The sequence below is a fragment of the Oratosquilla oratoria genome, chromosome 43 (assembly GCF_046742065.1).
Source record: "Oratosquilla oratoria isolate Oo_2021 chromosome 43, ASM4674206v1, whole genome shotgun sequence".
Classification (NCBI taxonomy): domain Eukaryota; kingdom Metazoa; phylum Arthropoda; class Malacostraca; order Stomatopoda; family Squillidae; genus Oratosquilla; species Oratosquilla oratoria.
Genome location: NC_134819.1, coordinates 16,462,988 through 16,488,719, shown reverse-complemented (window position 1 = coordinate 16,488,719; position 25,732 = coordinate 16,462,988). Strand labels below are relative to the sequence as shown.

The following is a 25,732-nucleotide window of genomic DNA, read 5'->3' as shown; positions in this document are numbered from 1 at the left end:
CTAATGAATTTTTAAATATTGGCAATAAAAATATACAAGAATGCACTTCTGCATTTTATTGGTCCTTATTATAGAACAGCAGTTAATGTGAATGTAGCTGCCATACAGAAATGCATCTGTGTCATACGTGCAATCCATTTCAAATATATTAGGCACCAATTGCAAATGCATATTTGAAAATTGAAAAGAATGTAGCATGGATACCATAGTAATATACATATATTTGCTTTGATACATTTTCAACATATATGTGTTGGAATTAGTATATGTACTACATTTAGGATAATGATATTATCTAAAATATTTTTTACAAATGTTCCTTAAAACGGGTAATGGACGTATGAAAATTTGAAAATTTCGCCTTAGAGCTTTACCGTTCACTTCATAGATGGCGCTATTATGGAAGTGTTTGGCAACTTTTTAACGCACGCACTTTTTATATGTATTTGGTCCGAGTCTTCCTATCTTTCCTTCATAGTCTTTGGACTATATAGTAAAGACGGGAAAGCTCACGGAGAGCCGCATCGTCCACATACATTTTACTGTGCGGCTCTCTCACTAGATGGCGTGTACGCCAATCACCAGTGTTGTTGTCGTTCCCTAGACTGTCTGTCCGAGCAGTCCCGTCTCCCCAAGGAAGGCCACAGCCGAAACTGGGTTTTCCCACAAATCCTTTATAGAGTGTATGTTGTGTTGTTTGCGTGCATGATTGTGTATAATGCAGTCTTCCATTATGTGTTGTATGGTATGGGGTGAAGTGTTACATCCTGGGCAGCTGTTCACAACACGGTCGTCCAGCCTCTTCTGGTAGCTTAGAAGTGCTGGGTGGTGACCGCATCGCAGTCTGGCCAAGTGGACTCTGTCCTTACGTGGGAGAGAGGATTCAGAAGGGTGGATATCAGGGGGTCTGGCATGCAGCAGTGTGTTGTCTTTCAGTGTGTTAATGGAGCGGTGAGTGATATGATTATGAATATGTTTCATACGCAGATGGCACCGATCCCCAAGGAGGAGCTACGCCTACCTGGGGGAGTACCACAATCACCAGTGTTAACTGCATCGTCTGTTTGTTTACAATAAAACGGGACATTCAATCATGGAGTGTTGGCGGAACTATCACCCATGTGTGGTGTGCAAAAAGAAAAAAATGCCTTTCCCCATCTAATACTTCAAGTTTTTCCTAAAGATAGAGAAAGGTAAGAGATTCAACATACACAATACATGGAAACTTTAACAGAAAATGGAGGAATAAAATAGAACATAGTTAATATCTTCTTTATCTTTGTCAGACTCAGTGCAGTGTCACTTAGCTTGGAAATGAAAATTATAGATGAATACCTTACAAATATCTAGAAATATGAATTGATCATGTCAAATTCATACCATATTTTTATGGCAGTCCCAGGCAGGCACAGCAACTTTGATATAGTTATGTCATGTTCTTAGCTTATGTGGTAAAGTTATAAACTTTTACCTTAATTTTGAATAAATGGCCAAATACACAGCAAAAAAAAGTTGAATCGCATGTATGTTTTTTTTTTTTTTTTTTTTTGGTAGGTTGTGACTGCTTCTTTGGTAGTTTTAAAATTTAACTGTTTTTGTTGAATGATTTCTCTGTGTTATGCTTGTTCTTTTACGGTCTCACTAAACGTCGACCAAAGCCGACCAAACCCAAATAATGACGGCTTTTGCTCAAATGCATAATTTTATATAGAAATTAGCATGTGGTTGCATTATTTGACCAATTTTCTTTTTATATGTGTGATTTTCATGTAAGTTGATCAAAGAGAAGTTACGTTTTTATCGTCTGCAAAATTACCTAAGTCGACCAACGCCGACCAAACCCAAACAATGACGGCTTTTGCTCAAATGCATAATTTTATATAAAAATTAGCATATGGTTACATTATTTGACCTATTTTCTTTAAAATGTGTGATTTTCATGCAATTTGATCAAAGAAAATTTACGCATTTATCCTCTGCAAAATTACCAACCACAGCTACAAATGCCGTCCGACTCACTAATAGCCGACCAACGCCGAACAAGGACGGTTTATACTCAAATGCACGATTTTGTATAAAAAAAACTAGCATATGGTTGCATTATTTGACTTATTTTCTTTAAAATGTGTGATTTCCATGTCATTTGATCAAAGAAATTACGTTTTTATCCTCTGCAAAATTACCAACCGCAGCTATGAATACCGTCCGACTCACTCATAGGCGACCAAATCTCAAACAAGGACGGTTTTTGCTCAAATGCATAATTTCATATAAAAAACTAGCATATGGTTGCATTATTTTACCTATTTTCTCTAAAATGTGTGATTTCCATGTAATTTGATCTAAGAAGTTATGTTTTTATCCTCTGCAAAATTATTTTATGTATGATTGCAAATCTTGTTTGATTTTGTGACTTATTTCTTGCATGTTCATCCTTTTATTTTTGTCTGTTTTTTACAATACAGTACCTGTCTTGCTACATATGTATATATTTTTGTTTGTTTGCTTTTGGGGTTTTCCTTTGTTCTGTTAACATTTTTTGCTTTATTTTTGCTTAATATGCATGTTATGTCTGCTTCTTTGTTTATGTTTGTTTCATATTATTGTTTTTTATTACTGATTTTCCAATGTTTTGTTTGGTATTTAATATCTGATTCCATGTTTTGGTTGCCTGATGTATGGTTCATTTTTGAAGTTGAATAATGTTATTTCTTTTAGTTTGTTTGGTATATGTTCTTTACAAGACAGTATTGCTTTGTTGCAAATAAAAGAATCTCATGTATACCAAACTTTTACTATCCTTGTTTGTATAATTTGTGTACAGATACTTGAATAAGTATACAAAGTTCAAACATAAGCACAAGCACAAACATAAGCACAAGCACAAACAAGAAAAACATGATATTACAGAAATAATAAGATAAATATAACTAAAATAACCTTTTAAATTGTAACTGTTTATTCAATTTCAAATATTTAGTAATGAATGATGCATTGTGCAGAAGTATTTTACCAACTTTTGATATTATAAATACTGTATGATGTTTGTAAAGCATATATTAAATAGTCTTGTTTGCATGCAAAAGTCATAAAATTACTACTCATTATTTTATAAAGAGAAAGTAAAACTTTTTCGAGATGTTGATTATTTTAGCGAAAGGATCAGTTTTAAAATTTCCATAAACACTATATATAATACAAGTTAAGTATGATTTGAAAGCCGCGCTACGCCACTTCCGATTTATAGTTTGCGGCTCTGTCGATAGATGGCGCGCATTCACGCTGGATGGATGACGTTTTCTTATTAGTAAAAGATAGAAGCTTTCCCATCTTTCCTATATAGTCTTTGCTAAGGATATTTAGTTTGGCCTAAATTACTAAATCTGGCTTTTTTTTTTTTTTAGAATGTGGCTTAAATATATTCCATTTGGCTTCAGTAAGCTCACCTGATAATAGTGAGTTGAACACTGAGTCCATTTGCCACCTCCTAAGACAAAACTAATCAAAGTTAAAGTCTACCATACAGTCGAGTGCACGTATCTTTTCTTTGTCTTTTGTTACCATGGTGATCCATGCAATTTGTCCCATTTTCTCTTATTGCACTAAGAGAAAATTAGACGAATCAGCAGTGTGATGTTGATAGCGCACGAGATCCACGTGCAACTTTTGGCGTGAGTTTTTGTTGTTTTTCTTAACTGTCTGAAGTAATTTTATGCCTCCAAACAATAGTAAGCTATGTTCATAAATAAGCAAGGAGTAGGCTACATTGGTAGGGTACTGAATATTGAAATATATCGTGTTATAATGAACAAAATTTGTAAAATCATTTTGAATTTTCCATCCCACAAAAGCGTTCGTTCTGGTTGTTTATATTTATGTATAGTGGAAAAGATCGTTGACATTAAATTTTCATTAGTGTTTTTAGTGATTATCAAGTGCTTAATTATTTAGGAGTATTTATTTTTTTCAGGTGCATGCATTTTAGAATAAGAATTATCCTGCAATCTTCAATAGCCTAAGATGCCAAAGTGGAACTGCAGTTATGACAGTGCCAGGAGGTACAGAGCTGAGTGGGAGAAAAAGTTTATGTGGGTGAAATATGCACCTGATGGCTCTGGTGAGGCATATTGTAAGTTATGTCACAGTAATCTGAACCCCAAAATGTGCTCATTACAAAACCATGAAAAATCGGAGAAACACAAGAAGAAGACAGTATCACCAGCACTTGCACCACCAATAATTTTTCAGTCAACAGCACCCAACAATGTCAAACAGGCAGAATTGGAACTGCTGCTGCCATTGCTCAACTTCCTCTGTGGACCACATTGGTGAAATGATAAAAAAGAATGGGAAAGGTAGCATCTTAGGAAAAATCAATCTTCATAGAACTAAATGTAGCAAACTGATTACGGAAGTTGTGTCCCCAACCCTTAAACAAGAACTGAAGAAGGATCTATAAGGAGAAAAATTTGCCCTTTTAGTAGATGAGTCAACCGATGTTGGGACAGTGAAGTATTCATGTATTGCGATACGTTACTGCAGCAAAAAGGAAAAGATAATAGTAACAGAGTTTGTTGGTCTTATTCCTGTCAATGACACAACAGGGGAAGCATTATTCACTGTCATTAAAGCTGCTGTTACAAATCTAGGTTTAGAACTTCGTAACTGCATTGGTTTTGCAAGTGATGGTGCCTCAGTTATGACTGGAGTTAATAACTCGGTTTGGACCCGAATACAGCAGGAGTCTCCAGATTGTGTGCAAGTAAAATGTATTTGTCACTCTCTAGCACTGTGCGTGAAGCATGCATTTGAGAAGCTGCCTTCATGCTTGGGATTTTTAATTTCAGAAATACCAAAATGGTTTTCAAAGAGTACAGTAAGGAGGGCAGTTTACAAACAATTGTTTAGCATAATGGACCCAGCTGAAGAAAGGAAAGGAACCTCGCTACCATTTCAGCAAGCTTCTCAGACCAGATGGCTAGTACGCGGGAAAGTAATGTACAGCATCTTGATGAACTGGGAATAACTTAAGGCACTTCATGTGTGCTGAGCAGGCTAGTGGAGCTGATGCCAGGTATAAGGCACATATGATTTCTGACATCTTAAATGACCCAATCAACTATTGGTATTTTCACTGTGTCACACCCATTGTTATGGAGTTTGAACACGTCAACTCATATTTTCAAGCCACGGATGCCGATCCTCAGAGCATGGAAAGTGAGCTTGCTCAACATCATCATAGTCTACGGGCAAGAGTTTTCAGCCCAGATGGAAGTGAATTAGCTATATCTGAAGTAGATTTTGGAGCTCACTTTGCCATGGAAGTGGAGAGGTATATCGAGATGCATCAAGTTAGTGGTGAAACGAAAGTTCAGGACGTCAAGGCCCGATGTTACAGCTTTCTCATGGAGGCCATCAAGCAAGTTGAGAAACGTCTGCCTCCTACGAGGAACATATACAAGGGTCTCAGTAGTCTTCACCCATCAAAAATTTTGAGTCAAACAGCAAGGGTGCCATATAAGGATCTACCATTCCCTACCTTACGAACACATAAATATAATGCCATTGAACAGCAGTATAGGAATGTATTACATGTAAACTGGGTTGAAGAGGCAGTATTTGACAACAAAATACCAGATGACTCTGTTCAGTTCTGGATAGGAGTAGGTAATCGCTATGACACACTAGGTAACAAATCTTTTATAGACCTAGCAACATATGCATTGTCCTGTCTTGTTACACCAGTTAGCAATGCTGTTGTTGAACACATATTTTCTCATGCTACAATAGTTAAAACAAAATTAAGAAACAGACTGAGTACTAGAACCCTAGATGCCATTATTCGCATCAGAACCCATCTGCACTTCAGAGGTTTGTGTTGCAGGAATTTTGTGGTCACACCTAATATGTACCGCTTATTTTCATCTGCAAATATGTATGGAGATGAATATGATGTATGTGATGATGTGATTGACTATGTTTGAACACTGGTTATGTTTCCTTGGTTACCAAAGTCTGTTGCTATAATGCAGAATATAATTTTGACTTATTTTTTGTTGCTCTTGAAAAGGATTATATTTTTTTTATATTGTTTGTGGAAAAAATAACCATGAAACTTGCATGCTGCTAAAAAAAATACACTTTTAATTTGATTTGTTTCTCATTAAAAAGGATTATGAAACAAATGATCATACTTTTGACTTACTTTTTATACTGTTTATGAAAAATAAAGAACCATTAATTCATTGTATGCATATGATCTTTTACTTGGTACCACCGAGCTATATAGAACATCTAAGTTCGTACGCAATATAATCATAGGGGGTCCAATATGGCGGCCACTGCATCACCCGTTGCCCAGGCGGAGAACTGACGAACTACAAAGCGCTTGTATACACAGATCGCCACTCCAGTAAACCACTATAGCTCAGTGCTCAGTACATATCGTATAGTATTTGGTGAATCGAGAAGTGGAATAATTAAATATTTGGCCTTTTTACTGCATATTTTTGGCCTTTTTCTGTAGTGCATTTGGCCTTTTTGGCTCATTTTTGTTGTTGCCTTTGGCCTTTTTCTGCTTCAGTAATCTGGCAACCCTGGTACACGCCATCTAGTGAGAGAGCCGCACAGTAAAATGTATGTGGATGATGCGGCTCTCCGTGAGCTTTCCTATATAGTCTTTGAATAAAACAGGCAAGTACCAACTTTGTGGCAGGTTCCCTTCACAGATTTGTACACGAGTGGGAAAAAATCACTAGTGATACATATATTCTAGACATAGTCAAACATTCACTTGAATATTAATGTCAATGATATCGGTTACCTGTGTTTTGAGAATGTGGAATATAACTTTATCCTGGCGGAACAAAAAATTAAACAACCACATTCCCTATATCCATATCAAAATGGAGAACTTTGAACAAGCTATCAGACTGATAAATGAAGGGGACTATATGGCATCTGTGGATCTTAAACATGCCTACTACTCTAGACTATTAGAATAGCGGAAGAACAGCAAAAATTCCTTTGCTTTCAATGGTATGACAAAGTCTATCAGTTCACCTGTCTCCCAAATGGAATCTAAGAAGGACCCAGACTTTCTACCAAACTCATGAAACCTATCTTTGCTACTTTAAGAGAAAAAGGCTTCACCATCACCAGCTTTATTGATGACGCTCTCATGAGCAGTGCTTCTCTTTCTGGATGCTATGATTGCATTAATTCTACCATTGAATTACTCACGAAAATGGGCTTCTGTTTTAACATTGCAAAATCTGTGCTAGACAACCAAAAAGGAAGCAGGGCCTGTTACGCCCTCTCCAGGTAACTTTTCAGGTTTTATCTCCGATGGAAGCAGCAGTGAAGAAGGTGAGTTGCATGAAGATTTCCCTATTGGCAGTATTTTGATGCAGTCCTCTAAGGCTTTCGGCCCAGTTGAAGAAGTCTCCGGACATGTTGCCAAACATGTAGCAGACATGGTCAATCAAATATTTGACCACGGCATGAGGGAGGACATCTATAAAGAAATTGCGGAGGACGAGAGTACCAAGAGGCCCGGTAATTGCCCTGCTTTATCCCCAGTTGAGTGCAATATGCAAAATTTGGAGGCGCTAAAACAGCAGACTTACGCATGAAGGAAGTCAATAAAGATATAACTAAGACACCTTCCATCATCATCAAATCACTTTCGGTGCTTGACAAAGTGGCTCAGGATGAAGGTAACGCTGTGGTGGCCCATGAGGTGGGTATGATCGATGGTGCTCTGGCACTGTTAAGTCATGCCAACTACCGTAACAACTTGGTTCGCCGTTTTAACATCAAACGGGAAATAAATCAAAAGTACTCACACCTATGCTCTGACAAAGTGCCCATGTCACGCTTTCTGTTTGGGGATGACCTCTCGCAATCCGCAAGACAAATTGAAGAGGCGGAAAAACTCAAAAGCAAAATCACAGCCAAATCCCCCTTTCCATCCTGGAAGCCAGGCACATGGAAGTTTGGAAGTGGGAAGACAAGAACCCACTAAAAGTATCGAATACCTTGGCAATGTTATTGACTCGGACACAAAGATTGTTACCTTACCAATACATAGGAAAGAAAGAATTCTACTTGGATGTAAACAACTAATAGCTAGACTGGTGACAAAATCAGAGAAGTAGCCAGGGTGATCGGGCTTCTAGCGTCTGCCTTCCCAGCTGTGGAACTTGGAAAGTTACACTATTGTCACCTTGAATCGGCAAAGATTACAGCATTGCGAAGGAGTTATGGGAACTTTGAGGATAAAATGTTGATCACCGACGAAATGAAAACGGACCTGACTTGATGGATCAAACACCCAACTCCTGAAATTGTCTTATACTCAGATGCTTCAAACTTAGGTTGGGGTGGCTGCATAAATCATCAGTCAGTCAATGGAAGATGGACGTCAGAGGAAAAGAAGCTTCACATTAATACCCGGGAACTCATAGCTGTGTTCCTTACATTAAAATCTTTAGCAAATGAGGTCAGAGGAAAGCACATCAAAGTTTTCTGTGACAACACTACAGCAGTTAACTACATCAGTGAAATGGGAGGCACTAAGTTGGTAGCATGTAACAATGTCTCCTCTGATATTTGGAACTGGTGTCTAAACAATGATGCCTGGATCACATGTTCCTACATTCCTGGGAGTGATAATACTTTAGCTGATACAGCATCCAGGAACTTCAATGACAGACATGAATGGAAGTTGGATGAGAACATTTTTAAGAAATTAAGCATCAATTTTGGCACACCCAACATTGATCTATTTGCATCTAGGTTGAACAAACAAGAGCCCCAGTTTTGCTCCTGGAGGCCAGACCCAGAATCAAATTATTGTGATGCATTCAACCTTAATTGGGCAACGTTAGGTTTCATCTACATTTTCCCTCCTTTCTCCCTGATTGCTAGATGCCAGCAGAAGGGGCCAGAGGTTGGATGATCGTTCCATTTTGGACATCACAGCCCTGGATGGGAGCACTACTCAGGCTGCTCGTAGAAGATCCAAGAATCATAATGAGGAGAAAGAAAGTGCTGGTGTGGCCCCTGTCGACGGAAGAACATCCCATCATGTCCCATACCAGATTGATGGCCTGTCTACTTTCCGGGAAAGCCTGCGAGAACGAGGCATATCTGAAAAAGGTACGGACCTTATCTTGGCATCATGGAAACCCGGAACTAGCAAACAATACAGATCACATATCAACAGGTGGGCACAATTTTGTCATAGACGGGACATCAATCCCACTACTCCCATTGTAACTGACGTCATAAACTTCTTAACAGAAACTTTCCACAGAGGTGTGGGTTACAACAGTATTAACACGACAAGGGGGGCCCTATCCTCGCTGGGGATAGTTGTGGACGGATGCAGGGCAGGCAACCATCCCCTAGTCATCAGGTTAATGAAGGGAGTTTTCAACCTGAGGCCTTCAATGCCTAGATATAAGGACACCTGGGATGTCAAACCTGTATTAACAAAACTGAAACAGTTGGAACCCTTACAGTCTCTCCCACTGAAAGAAATTACACTCAAACTAGTAATGCTGATGGCACTTACACAAGCTGCCAGAATTCAGACCCTACACTTACTAGTACTCAAGAATATAAGCATAAAGGAAGAAGCTATTTCAGTCTGGTTAGGTGACAAGATTAAACAATGTCGCCCTGGATTTAACATTCAGTCTGTGAAGTTCTTTCCCTACACTAAGGACGAAAGTTTGTGTTTTTGCAGGACTTTGCGCACATATCTGGAAAAAACTAAATGCCTCCGAGATGAAACAGGGAAGAAGGATGGAAGACTCCTCATAAGCTTCATCAAACCGCACAAGCCGGTATCAAGAAACACAATTGCAAGATGGATCAAGCATGTACTTACTATCTCTGGAATTGACCCTACCAAATACACAGCGAGCAGTGTCTGCTCGGCTCCTGCCTCTCAAGCTAGATCCATGTCTGTACCTATACACCACATCATGTCCAAAGCTGGATGGTCAAGAGAATCGACCTTTGCCAAACACTACAACAAGGAAATTGTACAGGAGGGAGACCCATTCCAAGATGCAGTACTGGATTAGCTTGGGCACACTAAATTTGAAATGGAAGAATTGGGGAACGGCCCCAACTTCACCTGCCTAAGAACTTCTGAGGCACGACACCCACATGTCTTCAAAATCTCATATGTTTGCGAACCCTCAGCAGAATTGTGATTTGCTGATATAAAATTACTGAAGTACATGAGACTTACCGTAGGTTAGTTGAGATGTGCTTCTGGTTTTATGAAGCAAATCAATTCTGCTGAAGGGTAAGCATTCATATGCCCTCCTCTCCTCCCCTTACACATAACCAACTGGGAATCTCTCCATTACAAAACAATCAAGTTCCAGGTTATCATGTGGGTGCTCGTATTATTCAAAGACTGTTGGACCGGCTGGGCGAAGCGTATCTCATATGAATGCTTACCCTTCATCAGAATTGATTTGCTTCATAAAACCAGAAGCACATCTCAACTAACCTACGGTAAGTCTCATGTACTTCAGTAATTTAAGAGTACAATTAGGTAAATAGACACCCATGGCCCTTGCTATATACTACCACCCATACTGATGTGCAGGCATTCCCCCTTCTGGGGTCACAGAACCGCGTGCCCTTTGACCCCCCCCCCCCCTCTGGGGATGCCAACCGCATGTCCCTGTCCATGCCACAATGTTCAAGAAGATTTAGATAAATTACAGCAATGGTCTGAAAAGTGGTTAATGAAATTTAACACAAGTAAATGCAAGGTTATGAACATAGGTTAAAAATAACTTTAGTAAGATTACAAGTTATTTGGAAATTCATTAACAAAAGTGGATGAAAAAGGACCTCCGCATAATTATCAGTAACAATCTCAAATCATTTAAGCAGTGTATTTCAGCCTCTGAGAAAGCAAATAAGATTCTAGGACTGATTGCATGATCTTTTGACTTCAAAAGTCCATCTATCATTAACAAACTACATAAATTCATTAGTTCATCCACATTTGGAATATGTTGTTTCCGTATGGTCACTGAATCTCATTAAAGACATTGACAGATTGGAAAAAGCACAATGGCGAGCCACAATACTGATTCCAAATATAAAAAATAAATCATACGAAAACCGACTAAGACATATGAATCTGTTTTCTCTATAAAAGCATAGAGTTAAAGGTGACTTGATGCATGTCTTTAAGATTCTAAAGGGAATTGACATCAAAAGTGATAAAAATTTCACATTGAATGAAAATCAGAGAAGAAATGATGGTCCCAAAATGTCAGGAAATAGATTTAATTTGAAAGTGGGTAGATACAACTTTGCCAACCATGTAGTTAATGAATGAAATAGACTTCCTGCAGAGGCTGCGCAATGTAATTCAGTTTGAAGCTTTAAGATTCATTCAAACACCTAAGCAAGATGCTGTAATGCCTGCAATTAGTTTTATATTGTCTGTTTATTATTTAATTATCATTTATGTCAATTTATTATTATTTACTATTTAGCTCTTTGTTTAACTTTCCCTATTATTATAATTTTTTTAACATCCAGCCTAGTTATGGACCAAAAGGTCTCCTGTCAGCATGCTCCTTTATAATTCTTTGATTTCTCCATCTTCTCTTTTTCTGCACGAGGAGACACTTAATTAAGTGAGGCGATCTTGATGTATTGCTTCTGACCCAGGGTAGTGGGAACTAAGATAGAAAGGGAGGAAAGGGTGGTGGATGGGAGTGGGTATACCTTTTGACTTGGCTACCTCCCTGGTAAGAGGGGAAAAAAGTCCTTGGTATTGAAATAGATCTTACACCTTCAATGAAGTTCATCTCTCATTATGCAGTTTATAAAATAATTCAGAATGTACGATGCACATGAATATCTGTCACAATTTCCAATCCATACCTTGAAAGAAAAATATCCCAAGTTATCATAGTTCTGTGTAAAACTGTGTATAAATAATAGGTTAGCACACCCTGTGATAATATCCGATATGTAAAACTGGAACCTACAAGCTAGATGTTAATCTGGGTATAAATTTGCAGTTTCCTAACTGTGATGTAAAAGAAAAACCCAGACATCTGTTGATAAGTCAGTCAAAATACTTTGGAGGTAAATGAAAGTCGAGGGATGGGTGAAGATGTCTTGGCTGCCCTTCCCCCTCCCTCATGAGGGGAACAGGGCTTTATGGTAGATATGTATGTAAAAGAAAGTATTATGACCATGGGCATTATTTCAATACCTGGAAATTGAGTACATTGCACGTGCAAACAGAAGTGAAAGTTATGGTACAGCCAGGGCCCTCACATGGGAGGGGGGGGCATATGCCTTGGGGCGGCAATTCTAGTTTGGACATGCCTCCCACAAGGCTGACAAAATAATGATAATAATAAAAAAATAATAAAAAAAAAAATAAAAAAAAAAGGTCAAAGGAGCCCTGAATATTTTACTGTAATATACGAATTTCACATTAGAATCAAGAGAATATGAAATATTTTTCCCTTATACTTTCTGGAATAGGGACATTAAATACAACTTTTAAAATCTGTTTAATTATTTTGCAAGCCAATAGCTAAAACAGGCTGTAAGGGATGGTGGAGATGGGAAGTGGTGATGGGGGAGGGGAGGCGGCACTTAGGCATGTAAGAGCTCTGGGTACAGCAACTCAAGTTGTACCTTGATTACAAAACATCACTTATGGCAGTGAAATATTTGTAATAATCAAATCTAGCTGTTGTTTTCATAAAGGCATGGTTTTGCCAAAGGCAAACCAAAAATATTTTTGTCATCATAGTGGACGATTAACTTTGAACGAGTTCTGCACTGTCTAACGAGTAGCAAATCATGATTATGTATACATACATACATATACCAAAGGCTTTTTCCCCCTAACTGGGGGTGTAGCCAAAAAGAAAAAGGCATAGAAACCATTCCCACCCATTCCAATTCCTATATATTCCACTCCCCTCCACCCTCCCCCTTATCTTGGCACCTCCTGGATGATGGGTCATCCCTGCATCCTGTCCACTGCCCTGGGTCAGAAGCAGTGTCGCATGACACAGCACGTCCACAGCAAGGTCACTTCATAAATTCGGCGACCACCCCCCCTCTCTGTCCCCCCATACAGAAAAGGAGAAGACAGGGAGAAATCCCTTCGGGCTGTGTCAATTTTTTTTCTCATACATACTTTCTCACCACCCATCCCCCACCCACTCCCCCTCATGCATCATAGCTTCATCTATACACAACCCCTCTCCATTCACCCCTATCTTCTGTCCTCTCCTGTCCTTCCTCCAAAGACATTCCTCTCTTTTGTAATGCCCCTTTCACCCCATCCATCCATCTCATCCTAGGATGCCCCCTAATATTCAATCCTTCCACACTTCTTTCACTAATCTTTCCTCATTCATTCGTTCCATGTGTCCAAACCACCCCAATACTCTTTCATCAACCCTATCTCCCAGTTCCCTTTCCACCTCTGTTCTCCTCCTCACCTCTTCATTTCTCACTCTTTCTAGCCTAGTAACCCCTATCATATTTCTCAGACATTTCATTTCAAACATATTCAAACTCCTCTCTTCCTCTCTCATGTTCCATGTTTCTGCCCTGTACAATGCTGTTGGCACAATCACTCCTTCATATAACCTCCTCTTACCATCCATTCCCAGATGTCCATTTCTCATTATACTTTTCAATCCACCAAGGCATTTACTCACTTCTCTCACTCTACATTCTACCTCCACCTCCACTCCTCTCCTTCCTGCCACATTCTCATCCAGGTATCTAAAACTATCCACTTCCTCCAGTCTTTCACCCTTAATGCTCACTTCTAGCCTGCTGTCACTTTCTCCCCTTGTGCATCTCATCACCTTACTTTTGCCCACATTTATCTTAAACTTCCTTCTTTCACACACCTCAAACTCTGTCACTAACTTCCTCAATCCCTCCTCTGATCCTGCTACAAGCACAGTGTTGTCAGCAAACAACAACTGGCTCATCTCCCACTTTTCTCCATTTTCTTTAATCATCTCCAACCCCTGACCCACACCATGCATTCACCTCTCACACCACCCCATCCATGTAAAGATTGAACAGTCAGGGCGAAATAACTGTATACGGCTCACATACATGACGAGTAATATAACCCCAGTCATATAACCCACTCCTTAACACACTGTCCAGCACAGGCATTAATCGCTGAGTCAAACATCACGAGGCTCAGTGGAAATCGCTGAGTCAAATCCTTTGGCTTCGCAACAACACCTCGACCACCAAACACATGAACGAACACACGCGATCAACCTAGTAGCCACCCAGTACTGACATACGATATTACGTATACTAACGATCCTCCCCTGGATATATAATTAACATGTATAATAGTAGATAGCAATCAATGCAGTTGCACCACCCATGTGAGACAACGGACCTTCTCGAAATTAATGTAAAGACTAAAGACTAAACCCAACACAAGAAAGTGCTGAGATTGTCATTTCCGGGCATCAAAACCAGCTCACACACCCGAAGAGCGGTCGGTTCTAAGTGACGTGCCCTAGTGATAAGACTGTGTAATAGTGTGTAAACTAAGTTTGTGTTGGATACGACAATAAAGAACAAAAACTTAAGAGGCGTTTGTGCAGTGAACCCTTTTCATGATGATGTGACGACCCCGTTACATTTTGTGTGTACAAGTAACGTTGGATGGAAATGATGTAACGATACCGTTACACCTGTCCCGTTACATCACTGGTGGCAGCGAACCCCGCAACCCATCTCCTCCGAAGAGACTACGGTGTACCTTCTACGGTGAACTTTCAAACCCGTCCATTTTTCTCCAACTACATTCAAGTACGAACAATAACCGCACTGAACGAAACGCTCTCCACGAACAAGAACTTGGTTCACACTATACATCACGGGCAATCGTCACAGCCGATCTCCCACTACTAAAATCAACATTATAAAGGTAACATAAAATCCTTACACTTAATACCAATATATTCCGTAATAATAACCATACATTACCCATTCAAACCATCCCTGATACTGCCTGTCTCCTTTTTTTACGAGAATATCAACGAGGCGCTCCCCTCATCTAGAGGTAAACCTACCCACACCACTCAACCCAGTACCCTATTACTATGTGACGTACTATGGTGACGCACGCCTCTCTCAACGCGTAACTACAAAAAAGTCTACGCCAAGTTACAGCCCCACCTGGCGACAACTACAAACCTGTCTACATTTTACGAGTGCAGTGTCCAATTAACAAATAATATTCAAAGTAAGACTATTAGGAATACCATTTTTAAAAAAACATTTCACAGTGTTAAATACTATATGTATGACAATACAAATGCATTTTAATAATTATATTCACCATATGAATCATTTTTTCTAGATTTCACTATTCCACTGTTTTGCATACATACTATTATGTTCATATGCATTTTTTTTCCAGTGACATAATTTGTGTTTACACTATATGTCACTCACCAAACAGTCGTAACATTATTTGGCTGAAAGAAAATAACATGCTTCAAACATTTTGTAAATTCTAATTTTCAACCACTACAACTTATCAAATACCAATTTCACATATTCCTAAAACAATTTCATATTTATAGATATGCAATAACCTTACTAGATTTGACTATTACATAATATCACATTTATATGTACTCTTACAGTTAAGTAATTCTTGTCTAAACTCCATTTATATTTTACATAGAACTTAGAAATTTTTATAAATGTAACTTACCCTTCATAATTACTACTGTTAACCAGTGATTATTATACTATAACGTGCACTATATTTAACCATTATTATTATTATTACAATATTTTTACCTTTTTTACCATTTATAATTATATGTTCTTATATATAACCCATATATAAATGTTGACATCCCATATCCCCCCCTCCCTTATCTAAGCATAACATATTACCCTTAGTTACTATATACCTATTATTCATATTTTAACAGCTCTTTTTTTCTTAGATTACAAATCAAACCTAACTATTAACTAATACATACTAACTATTAACTAATACATGACTTGGCAACATGGCCACTGGCACCAGAAGCAAAGTTTTACAAAGGGTGCATAGCGTCTTGTCAAGATCTAGAGAAGAAAAACAACGACAGGACATATCCAGTGACAAAGAGGAAATACACACAGAAGACTTAATTGGCAATGACAAACCAGACCATTTTTACCTATATCCACAGGTTGACAATACCTCTAAACAGTTAACCAATGACCAGTTAAATAATCCTGACAAAACTAATCCTAATGCAGATACCCCAATAGACCCTCTTTATGAGAACGATGTCCTACCTTTTTTCTACCAACCTCCTCAAGTAGACCCCTCCAACCCCTCTCAACCACAACCACCCATTCCTCCCATCCAACCAAATATGCAAACAAAACCTCCTATAAACCATAATCCATCCAACCCCCATATCCCAACACATAATAACCCCCCTCCCATTCAGCAGCAGTACCAAAACTTCCCCTTTCCTTCCCCCCATACCCCATCTGGTCCAACCCACTCCACACCATACCACCAACCACCACCTAACCTTCCTCCAAACCCACAATATTATCCTTACCCTCAACCTCAACCAACAATAATTAACAACTATCAAACCATAACCCCCCTCACAGAAATCCCAACCTTTTCCCAAGATAGTGGACTATCCATTACAGACTTCTTGACAGCATGTGACCTGTTCTTCTCAAAGAACACACAATACTCTGAGACAGATAAAATAAATTTGTGCCGTCAGAAAATAGACCCATCTGACATTTGCCGTTCAAAGGCAAGGATGCTAGACAGCTTAGTTGCATGTGGAATCACATATCAGGAATATAAACGCCACCTTCTTAAGGTCTTTCACAACAAACAAGCAAATAATATATCCTTCCTTATCACTTTCCTCAATAACACTAGAGTCCAACCACATTCCGTTACTAACATTATGGATTTCGTAGCAAACGGAATTAAAGAGGTCAGAGAGGACCTAGAGAATAACTCTCCTTGGACTCACACTGACCAATTTGGTCAAAATGTAATGCCAACAAAACACCTACTAACATTCCTTGAGATAGCTTCCTATCTCTCCCAACTCCCTCCAAAGTGTTTAAAGGAAGCCTCCAAAAGGGAACTAGACACTAGAAACCCTCTAGCTTATACCTATATCTTAGATATCATGAATGCTTGCAATCTATCTTTAGACACCCCCAACCATCTCCCCAGACTAAATAGCCTTCACTCACAGCAGCCCCCTCCCACCAATCAAGGACAACCTTCTAAGTGGTGCTCCTACCATTCATCAACCAGTCACAACACAAAAGACTGCATACAAGAACAACAAATACAAACACAGGCACCACGCCACCCTATCCCTTGCTCAGTTCATGGAACCATTTCCCACACCGATGCCCAGTGTTGGACACAGCAAAAACAACACCCGCAGGTACAACACCACCCCATCCCTTGCTCAGTGCATGCTACTACCTCGCATACGAATGCTCAGTGTCAAGTTCAGAATCAAAACAAACAAGTTCCACCCCCCTTTAAACACCCACTCCTACCTACACCAACACATCCAAACAAATACTGCAACCTACACAAAACAACAACTCACTCCAACAAAGAGTGTTACCTACAGAAAACACAACAACAACCTCATCAGAGAACTAACCAACCATTCACCACCCCTCGACAAACAGCTCCCTCCCACACAACACGCTCAACCCAACACCACCGATTGGGGGAACGTGTACCAGCCTCACGCACCAAACCACCATAGGAATATCTCATACACAACACAACTACCTCACCCTAGAAGTGAGTGTAGATCAACTTAAAGTTGACATGATGGTTGATACAGGAACAAACCTGAACATCATCCCAAGAGCTCTCTACGAAGCATTAAATGACCCACCCCAAATTCAATTTTCCAATATGGAAGGACTCCTAATAGAAGGGAGCACCATTTCACTTCACGACATGGTTGATCTGAGCATAGAAGTGAACGATTCCAAAGTAGGTTTCACACCTTTCCACATAGCTGATGAATGGAGTCTTGATCAACAAGGTATAATAGGATTACAGTCATTGAGGATTTGGAAAACTAAGATAGACTTTGAGACTAACAAAATCTCCTTCCGAGATGTAAATAATGAGTCAACAGTTCCTGAGACACCCGACTCAGACACACAACATCTCTCAAGTCCACCTTCCTACAATACTCCAAATCCCACTAACAGCTATTCCTTCCGACCACCCCCTTATGTCACCTCAAAGGCACTGATGTCAAACACAGTCATCATACCCCCTAGACATTCAATAACAGTCCCACTATACATACCCGGTGCAATCGAACATCAGGACGTCATAATCGACTCAGACACGTCCAGGCTTAACAACATAGCCATTGAGTCCTCCTGGGATACAATATCAGACAATAAGCATACACTAGCTATGTTAACAAACATGTCAGACCAACACCGTAAAATCAGGAAGAATACAAACATTTGCGCAGTCCATCTCCATAATTCCCCTATCCAGGAACCACTGCCACAACACATCAACCAAGTGAGACCAACACAACCCCTTCCCCCTATCCACCCAGACCAAATCACGACATCAGCTACCGGAGAAACCCATAGTGAACTGTTAACCTCCTACAAAGGAATAGATCAGCTATAGCCTTAGAAGGTGAACCACTAGGCAAATGTGATATTATCAAACATCACATCCAAATTCCCCCTAACACCCCCCCTTCATACACCCCCGCTTACCGCATACCTCACAGTAGGAAATCCCAAGTCAATGACAGTGTCCAAGAGATGATACACCAAGGCGTCATTTCCCATTCAGACTCCCCATGGAACAGTCCCCTCTTCCTAGTCCCAAAGAAAGACGGAACTTTACGCCCTGTTGTTGACTTCAGGAAAATCAATAACCTAACTCAATCTGACCCACACCCCCTCCCCGCCATGCAAGATGTACTACAATGCATTGGCAACGGGAACTCTGTTTTTTCCACAATAGACCTTAAGTCAGCCTTCTGGCAGGTCGAACTAACAGAGGAATCAAAACCCGTAACTGCATTCTCCACTGATAAAGGGCATTTCAACTTTGAGCGTATGCCCTTTGGCCTTAAGAATGCCCCCTCAACCCAACAAAGGTTGATGACCCGCATTTTCAGCGACATGATAGGAGTCTCATTGTTCGTCTACTTAGACGACCTCATCATTTACAACCCCACACAAAGAGAACATCTTCACACACTAGAGATTGTCCTAAAAAGATTCAAAAACACAGGTTTGAAAGTCCAACTAGGAAAGTGTAAATTCCTACAGACGGAACTCACCTTCCTAGGACATAAGGTAGATGCCAGAGGTATCCATACCAACACAGACAAGATAGAAGCTATAAACAAATTCCCAACACCCAAAAACACAACCCAAACTAGAAGCTTCGTAGGTCTTGCATCATACTACAGACACTTTATCCGAAACTTTGCTGATATTGCTTCCCCTCTGACCAAATTCACAAGGAAAGGCGAGCCATTTCAATGGTCAGAAACAGAACAGCAAAGTTTCGACACTCTCAAACACGCACTCACCACAGCCCCTGTACTAGTTTTCCCTGACATGAAGAAGGAATTCCTTCTTTACACAGACGCCTCCTCTGTAGGAATAGGCGCAGTCTTACAACAAAAAGACGACAACGGCAAAGAGCACCCCATAGCCTATGCAAGTAGAGTCCTCAACAAGGCTGAAAATAATTACTCTACAACACACAAAGAAGGGTTAGCTATCGTTTGGGCACTCAAACACTTTAAACATCTCATTCTAGGGTACAATATAAACATCTTTACAGACCACCAACCCCTAGTTTACCTTTTCAACACAAAAGACCTCCACGGAAGAATTGCTAGATGGAAAACCACCTTACTAGACTTTGATCCCAAAATAACCTACTTAGCTGGAAAAGCTAATGTAGTGGCAGATTCCTTGAGCAGACAAAACCACATCAACCCTGTCACCCAAATCACATGCATTCCCATGCGGGAACTTAAGAATGAAACAGACAGTGACCCAATATGGTCCCCAATAAAACAACATCTCATTTCACAAACCCCCTTACACTCCCGACCACCTGTCCCTATTGAGGAACTCAAACTGGTCGACGGAGTCATAAGGAGAACCATTAATACAAGAGAGGTTACTGTTATCCCCAGAGCCCGAGTCCCCAAGGTCCTACACATATTGCACGACAGTGCAATGGGAGGCCACTCGGGCAGAGATAAGACACTAAACACTGCTAGGCACACATATTACTGGCCTAACATGAAAAGAGATATAACCACACACATAGATTCTTGCATAACTTGCAACCAATTCAGAGGCCCTAACCCGAGGGAAATCAACATAAAAGATATCCCACTCCCTGCTGAGCCATGGGAAACACTTGGCATTGACCTACTGAAAATGCCAACGAGCCATCAAGGTTCCAACTATGTACTCACAGCAGTTGATTATTTCTCTAAATACACAATCTTAATACCACTCCAAGACAAAACAGCAGAGACTGTAGCCAAAACCCTAGTCAACAATATCTTTTGTAGATACAACATACCACACACAATGTTATCTGACAATGGATCAGAGTTTAAAAATGAGGTGATGCGCGAAATAGCACACCTCTACAACATTGACCAAACATTTGCCATTGCATACCACCCACAGGGAAACGGTCTGACTGAGCGAACAAATCGCAAGGTCCTAGAGATTCTCAGACCATTGGTCAACGACCTCATGGACAGTTGGGAAGATTGGCTACCACAGGTACAAGCCAGTATCAATAGCACAGTCAATTCCGCAACAAAGATGTCCCCACATGAGATCATTTTCGGCAAACCAATGCGCCTACCCTACCAAATATTCAACCAACCACCCCCACCCTTATACAACCTAGATAACCTCGCACACTGCATCAAAAGAGGTATGCAAACCATTTACAAACAAGTTAGAGCAAACCTGAAAGAAGCCCAGGAGAAGACAAAGACAAAACAACACAAACGGTCAATTCCACTTGACATAGCACTTGGCGACTCAGTCATGGTAAAAGACTCAAGTAGGACAAACAAACTCAAACCCAAATTCCTAGGCCCCTTCACAGTCACAAGTTCACTCCCTAACAATGTTTTCCTACTAACAGATCCTTCCAATCACACCACCTTCAGAAAACTACTAAAAAAACTGGAACACATAGGAGGAATACAGGGAAACCTACTAAAATGGATAGAGGACTTTCTGACTGGTAGAAAGATGAGAGTAGTGCTCAGAGAAAAATATTCAGACTGGAAAGAGGTGATCAGTGGAGTACCGCAAGGATCTGTGCTGGCACCAATAATGTTTGCTATCTATATGAATGACATGGATGAGGACGTGAACTGCTACATGAGCTTCTTTGCCGATGACGCCAAACTGCTAAGGAAAATAGAAACTGATGAGGACTGTGAAGCACTGCAAGAAGACCTAAATAGGGTATGGAACTGGAGTCAGAAATGGGAAGTGGACTTTAATACTAAGAAGTGTAGCATAATGGAGTTTGGAAAAAGCAAAAACAGAATATCAGGAAAATATACAATTGGAACCAAAGAAGTAAAGAAAGTAGGATCCGAAAAAGATTTGGGAGTAATTATCACGAACGACTTGTCCTATGATATACAGATTAACAAAATTGTCGGGGAGACTTACAACTTGCTAAGATCAATAAAAGTGGCGTTTACATACTTGGACGAAGACATGATGAAAAAAATATTGGTTACATTGATAAGGCCTAGATTAGAGTATGCAGCGACATTGTGGTCCCCCAGTACCAAAAAGAATATAAAGAAAATAGAAAGAATCCAAAGAGCAGCTACAAAAATGGCACCTGCACTTGCAAACCTATCATACGAAGAGAGATTGGCTAAACTGGAGTTACCGACACTGGAGCAAAGAAGAGAGAGAGGTGACCTATTGACCATCTACAGAATCATGAAAGGCACAGAGGTACTCGATAGTGAGAACTTACTTAACTGGGACAAAAGAAACACAAGAGGACATGGAAAGAAAATAAAAAAACATAGCTATAGAAGAGAACTGAAGAAAAACAGTTTTCCTCATAGAGTTTTGGACACTTGGAACAAACTGGACAATGAAATAGTATGCGCAAAAACCATTCATGAGTTTAAAAACAAACTAGACACTGCAAGATACAAAGGCGGGACAACACGAGCATAGCTCCCCTTCCCGCAAAATACAACTAGGTAAATACAACTAGGTAAATACATGGAGAGAAGTTGAGAAAGGTCAAACTGAACCTCGACCCAATCTCACCTCCCATCCACAACCCACCTACCACAGACACACACCAATCACCAAAACGCAAGTCTCATCCCATGACTCTGCGTCGACGCAATTAAACATGCACTCTAGCTCTCGCCCCTGAAGATGCAGGACATCATGTATCTATCGGTGGAGGTTAAAATGGCCCATTTCCAATAAGAACTACTTTCCGCATATCTATTGAAACTTCTCTACTTCCTTCCGACCAATATAACCTTAGCGAGAGTCAGATAAACATATCCTTAGTCACTCAGACACTGCCCCTTTTTCCACAGATGAAATCCCTACAACTCCTCCCTCTCATCGTCCACCTCGCCCTCTCTGTCCCAAGGCTTTTGCCCGGTGCCATAGTCCACAGACATGGCACCACAGCATGCGTCGAAGACTCCATCATGGTGAAACTCCGCATCTCACCCACATCCTTGCTAGAACCAATTACTAAACTACAAAATGACCTACTACAAGTAGAGAAAATGATAGGCAGGCAAGTACCAAATAACACTCATCAAAATTATGAGATCTCACTGATACTCTACCAAAACGTCAACTCATTACAAAGTAAACTTGACAAGATAAAATACACAATATACCACCTCCCAGACCCAGACAACGACACTACAAAGACCGGAAGAACCAAAAGAGGTCTATTCGATTTCGTTGGCATTATTTCTAAATCCCTATTTGGAACTGCTACTGATAAAGACATCCAAACAGTTGATTCACACATAGGAAAAATAACAAGAGTACTCCAACAACAAGGGAAACTCATAGACTTAAATTCACAGAACATAGACCTCCTCGCTGATTCTGTAAATTCGGTCATTGACAAATACAATGACCTTGCACACTTCACAAACACCCAGTTGTCTCAAATCACAAATTCCCAAACGGCCCTTTTCTTCCTTTATCACCTGAATAAACTAGACAAAGAACTAGATAGCCTCAAAGACCATACCAATCTCATACAGAGAGACATTTGGAACGCCCACGCAGGTGTAGTCGACTTCCAAATGATCACCCCAACCCAGCTTACCCAGACACTACGACGAGCCCACAGTACACTACAACTTACCCCCTTCTTTTCTAAACATGAAATACAACATTATTACCCTATCTTAGCATCAACTATCTTCCAACAATTTATTTTAATCAACATACCGATGGACCCTGTCAAGAGATTCTCCCTTTGGGAAATTTATCCTTTCCCATACCCTTACCAAAACCGCACAATGACCCTCAACCTACCAACCTCTACCATCTTAAAATCAACCGACGGTCAGTGGCTAACACTGACATCACCGGAGACCATAGCAACTTGCAAGACAGCATGACCCAACTTCCACATCTGTCCAGCCTATCCCTTCCATTTCCAACTAACTAAATCCCAACCCTGCCTCTCAGAACTTACAACCGACAGAATACATTTTACCGAAACTTGTGATTTCCGTTTCTCAGACAACACCCAAATTCACCATACACATGTAGGACATAAACACTTCCTATATCTCCCTCATCCAACCTTAGTGTCTGTCATGTGCCCCCGTAAACCACCCACCCACCATAAGATCAACGGCTCTGTCACACTGCCAGACATTTGCCAAATCTACATGATGAACTCAATGCTACTCCCCAATAACCTCCACGACCAAGGTACCCTCAACTTGACCCACGACCTAGGCCCCATAACCCAACTAATACTCCCTCCCCTACCTAAGATCCCCGATACCATCCTTCCAAGCAAGATAGACATAATACACCAACTGAATAAATCAACCACTCTAGACATGGATTCATTCGACTTACATCATAGGATTCTTCCATATACCTCCACAGCCCTTTCCCTCTTAATCATTCTCTTTATACTAATAATAATATTCATATTCTGTTGCACGAAGTAAAACCTTCCATAACCTTTCAACCTCCATACCCAAATTATTGTAAACCTAGATTAAGTTTATGCTGTGTCTCATCCACATTCATGAATATCATAATATTCCTCACGGGAAACCTTATATACATATATATATATTTTGTGATTGCCAACAAGTGCGATGTGTTACACCACACTACCCATAGAACTGGGTTGGAAAATGTAATTCCCTACAGTGTTGGTACTAAAACACATGAACGCCATAACAGTTAGAAAGAGATGTGCCACACCAAACTGACCATAGAACATTATTTAGAAAACGACACCCCCCCCCACAGTGATAGTGTTAAACCATAAAAACCATAACATTTAGAAAGTGATTTAAACAGTGTTATCAAACATATAGTGTAACCTTTCATGTGAAATCTAATATAACATGTAATCTGGTGAGACACAACGCTACACTTCTGAGACACAACATCACTACCCCTTAATTACAGTTCATGATCCCCCTTGGGACCTCAGATTCACTTCAACAACACCACCCCATCTTCACATTTTTAATCCCACAGGATTTTGTGTCTCTGAAATTTTTTTCTCGATGTATTACCCATATAAATACTTTTGTAAACCATGTAACCTAGGTGCCGGGAGCCACCTAACCCCAGGGGGAGAGCGATATTTATACGGCTCACATACATGACGAGTAATATAACCCCAGTCATATAACCCACTCCTTAACACACTGTCCAGCACAGGCATTAATCGCTGAGTCAAACATCACGAGGCTCAGTGGAAATCGCCGAGTCAAATCCTTTGGCTTCGCAACAACACCTCGACCACCAAACACATGAACGAACACACGCGATCAACCTAGTAGCCACCCAGTACTGACATACGATATTACGTATACTAACGATCCTCCCCTGGATATATAATTTAACATGTATAATAGTAGATAGCAATAAGTAATCAATGCAGTTGCACCACCCATGTGAGACAACAGACCTTCTCGAAATTAATGTAAAGACTAAAGACTAAACCCAACACAAGAAAGTGCTGAGATTGTCATTTCCGGGCATCAAAACCAGCTCACACACCCGAAGAGCGGTCGGTTCTAAGTGACTTGCCCTAGTGATAAGACTGTGTAATAGTGTGTAAACTAAGTTTGTGTTGGATACGACAATAAAGAACAAAAACTTAGAGGCGTTTGTGCAGTGAACCCTTTTCGTGATGATGTGACGACCCCGTTACATTTTGTGTCTACAAGTAACGTTGGATGGAAATGATGTAACGATACCGTTACACCCGTCCCGTTACAATAACACATCCCTGATGAAGTCCCACCTTTACCTCAAACCATTCACTCTCTCCATTTCTAATCCTAACACAAGCTCTACTACTCTTGTAAAAACT

General features: G+C 40.1%; 3 protein-coding genes across 3 annotated transcripts in view; 2 read left to right on the top strand and 1 right to left on the bottom strand.

Moving 5' to 3' along the window:
• Positions 1-25,732, bottom strand: part of LOC143021928 (copine-8-like) — a 758,082-nt gene that overhangs the window by 409,907 nt on the left and 322,443 nt on the right. The window lies entirely within an intron of this gene.
• Positions 477-6,015, top strand: LOC143022106 (uncharacterized). The gene is made up of 2 exons (XM_076180105.1): positions 477-1,193; positions 3,971-6,015. Exon 2 carries the CDS (start codon positions 5,040-5,042, stop codon positions 5,982-5,984), a length of 945 nt encoding a protein of 314 aa, XP_076036220.1. The 5' UTR covers positions 477-1,193; positions 3,971-5,039; the 3' UTR covers positions 5,985-6,015.
• On the top strand, positions 7,631-12,061 carry LOC143021996 (uncharacterized). The gene is made up of 3 exons (XM_076179927.1): positions 7,631-8,003; positions 8,364-8,858; positions 8,932-12,061. The coding sequence occupies exons 1-3, from the start codon at positions 7,631-7,633 to the stop codon at positions 10,095-10,097; spliced, it is 2,034 nt and encodes a 677-aa protein (XP_076036042.1). The 3' UTR covers positions 10,098-12,061.

What these genes read in the sequence shown, in the direction of transcription:
- LOC143022106 (XM_076180105.1), top strand. Translation starts at nt 5,040, where the DNA reads ATGTGTGCTGAGCAGGCTAGTGGAGCTGATGCCAGGTATAAGGCACAT.
- LOC143021996 (XM_076179927.1), top strand. Translation starts at nt 7,631, where the DNA reads ATGAAGGAAGTCAATAAAGATATAACTAAGACACCTTCCATCATCATC. An exon ending in AGGCACATGGAAGTTTGGAA is followed by an intron (nt 8,004 to 8,363) that starts GTGGGAAGACAA and finishes TCTTATACTCAG; the next exon opens with ATGCTTCAAACTTAGGTTGG. An exon ending in AGACCCAGAATCAAATTATT is followed by an intron (nt 8,859 to 8,931) that starts GTGATGCATTCA and finishes CCTGATTGCTAG; the next exon opens with ATGCCAGCAGAAGGGGCCAG.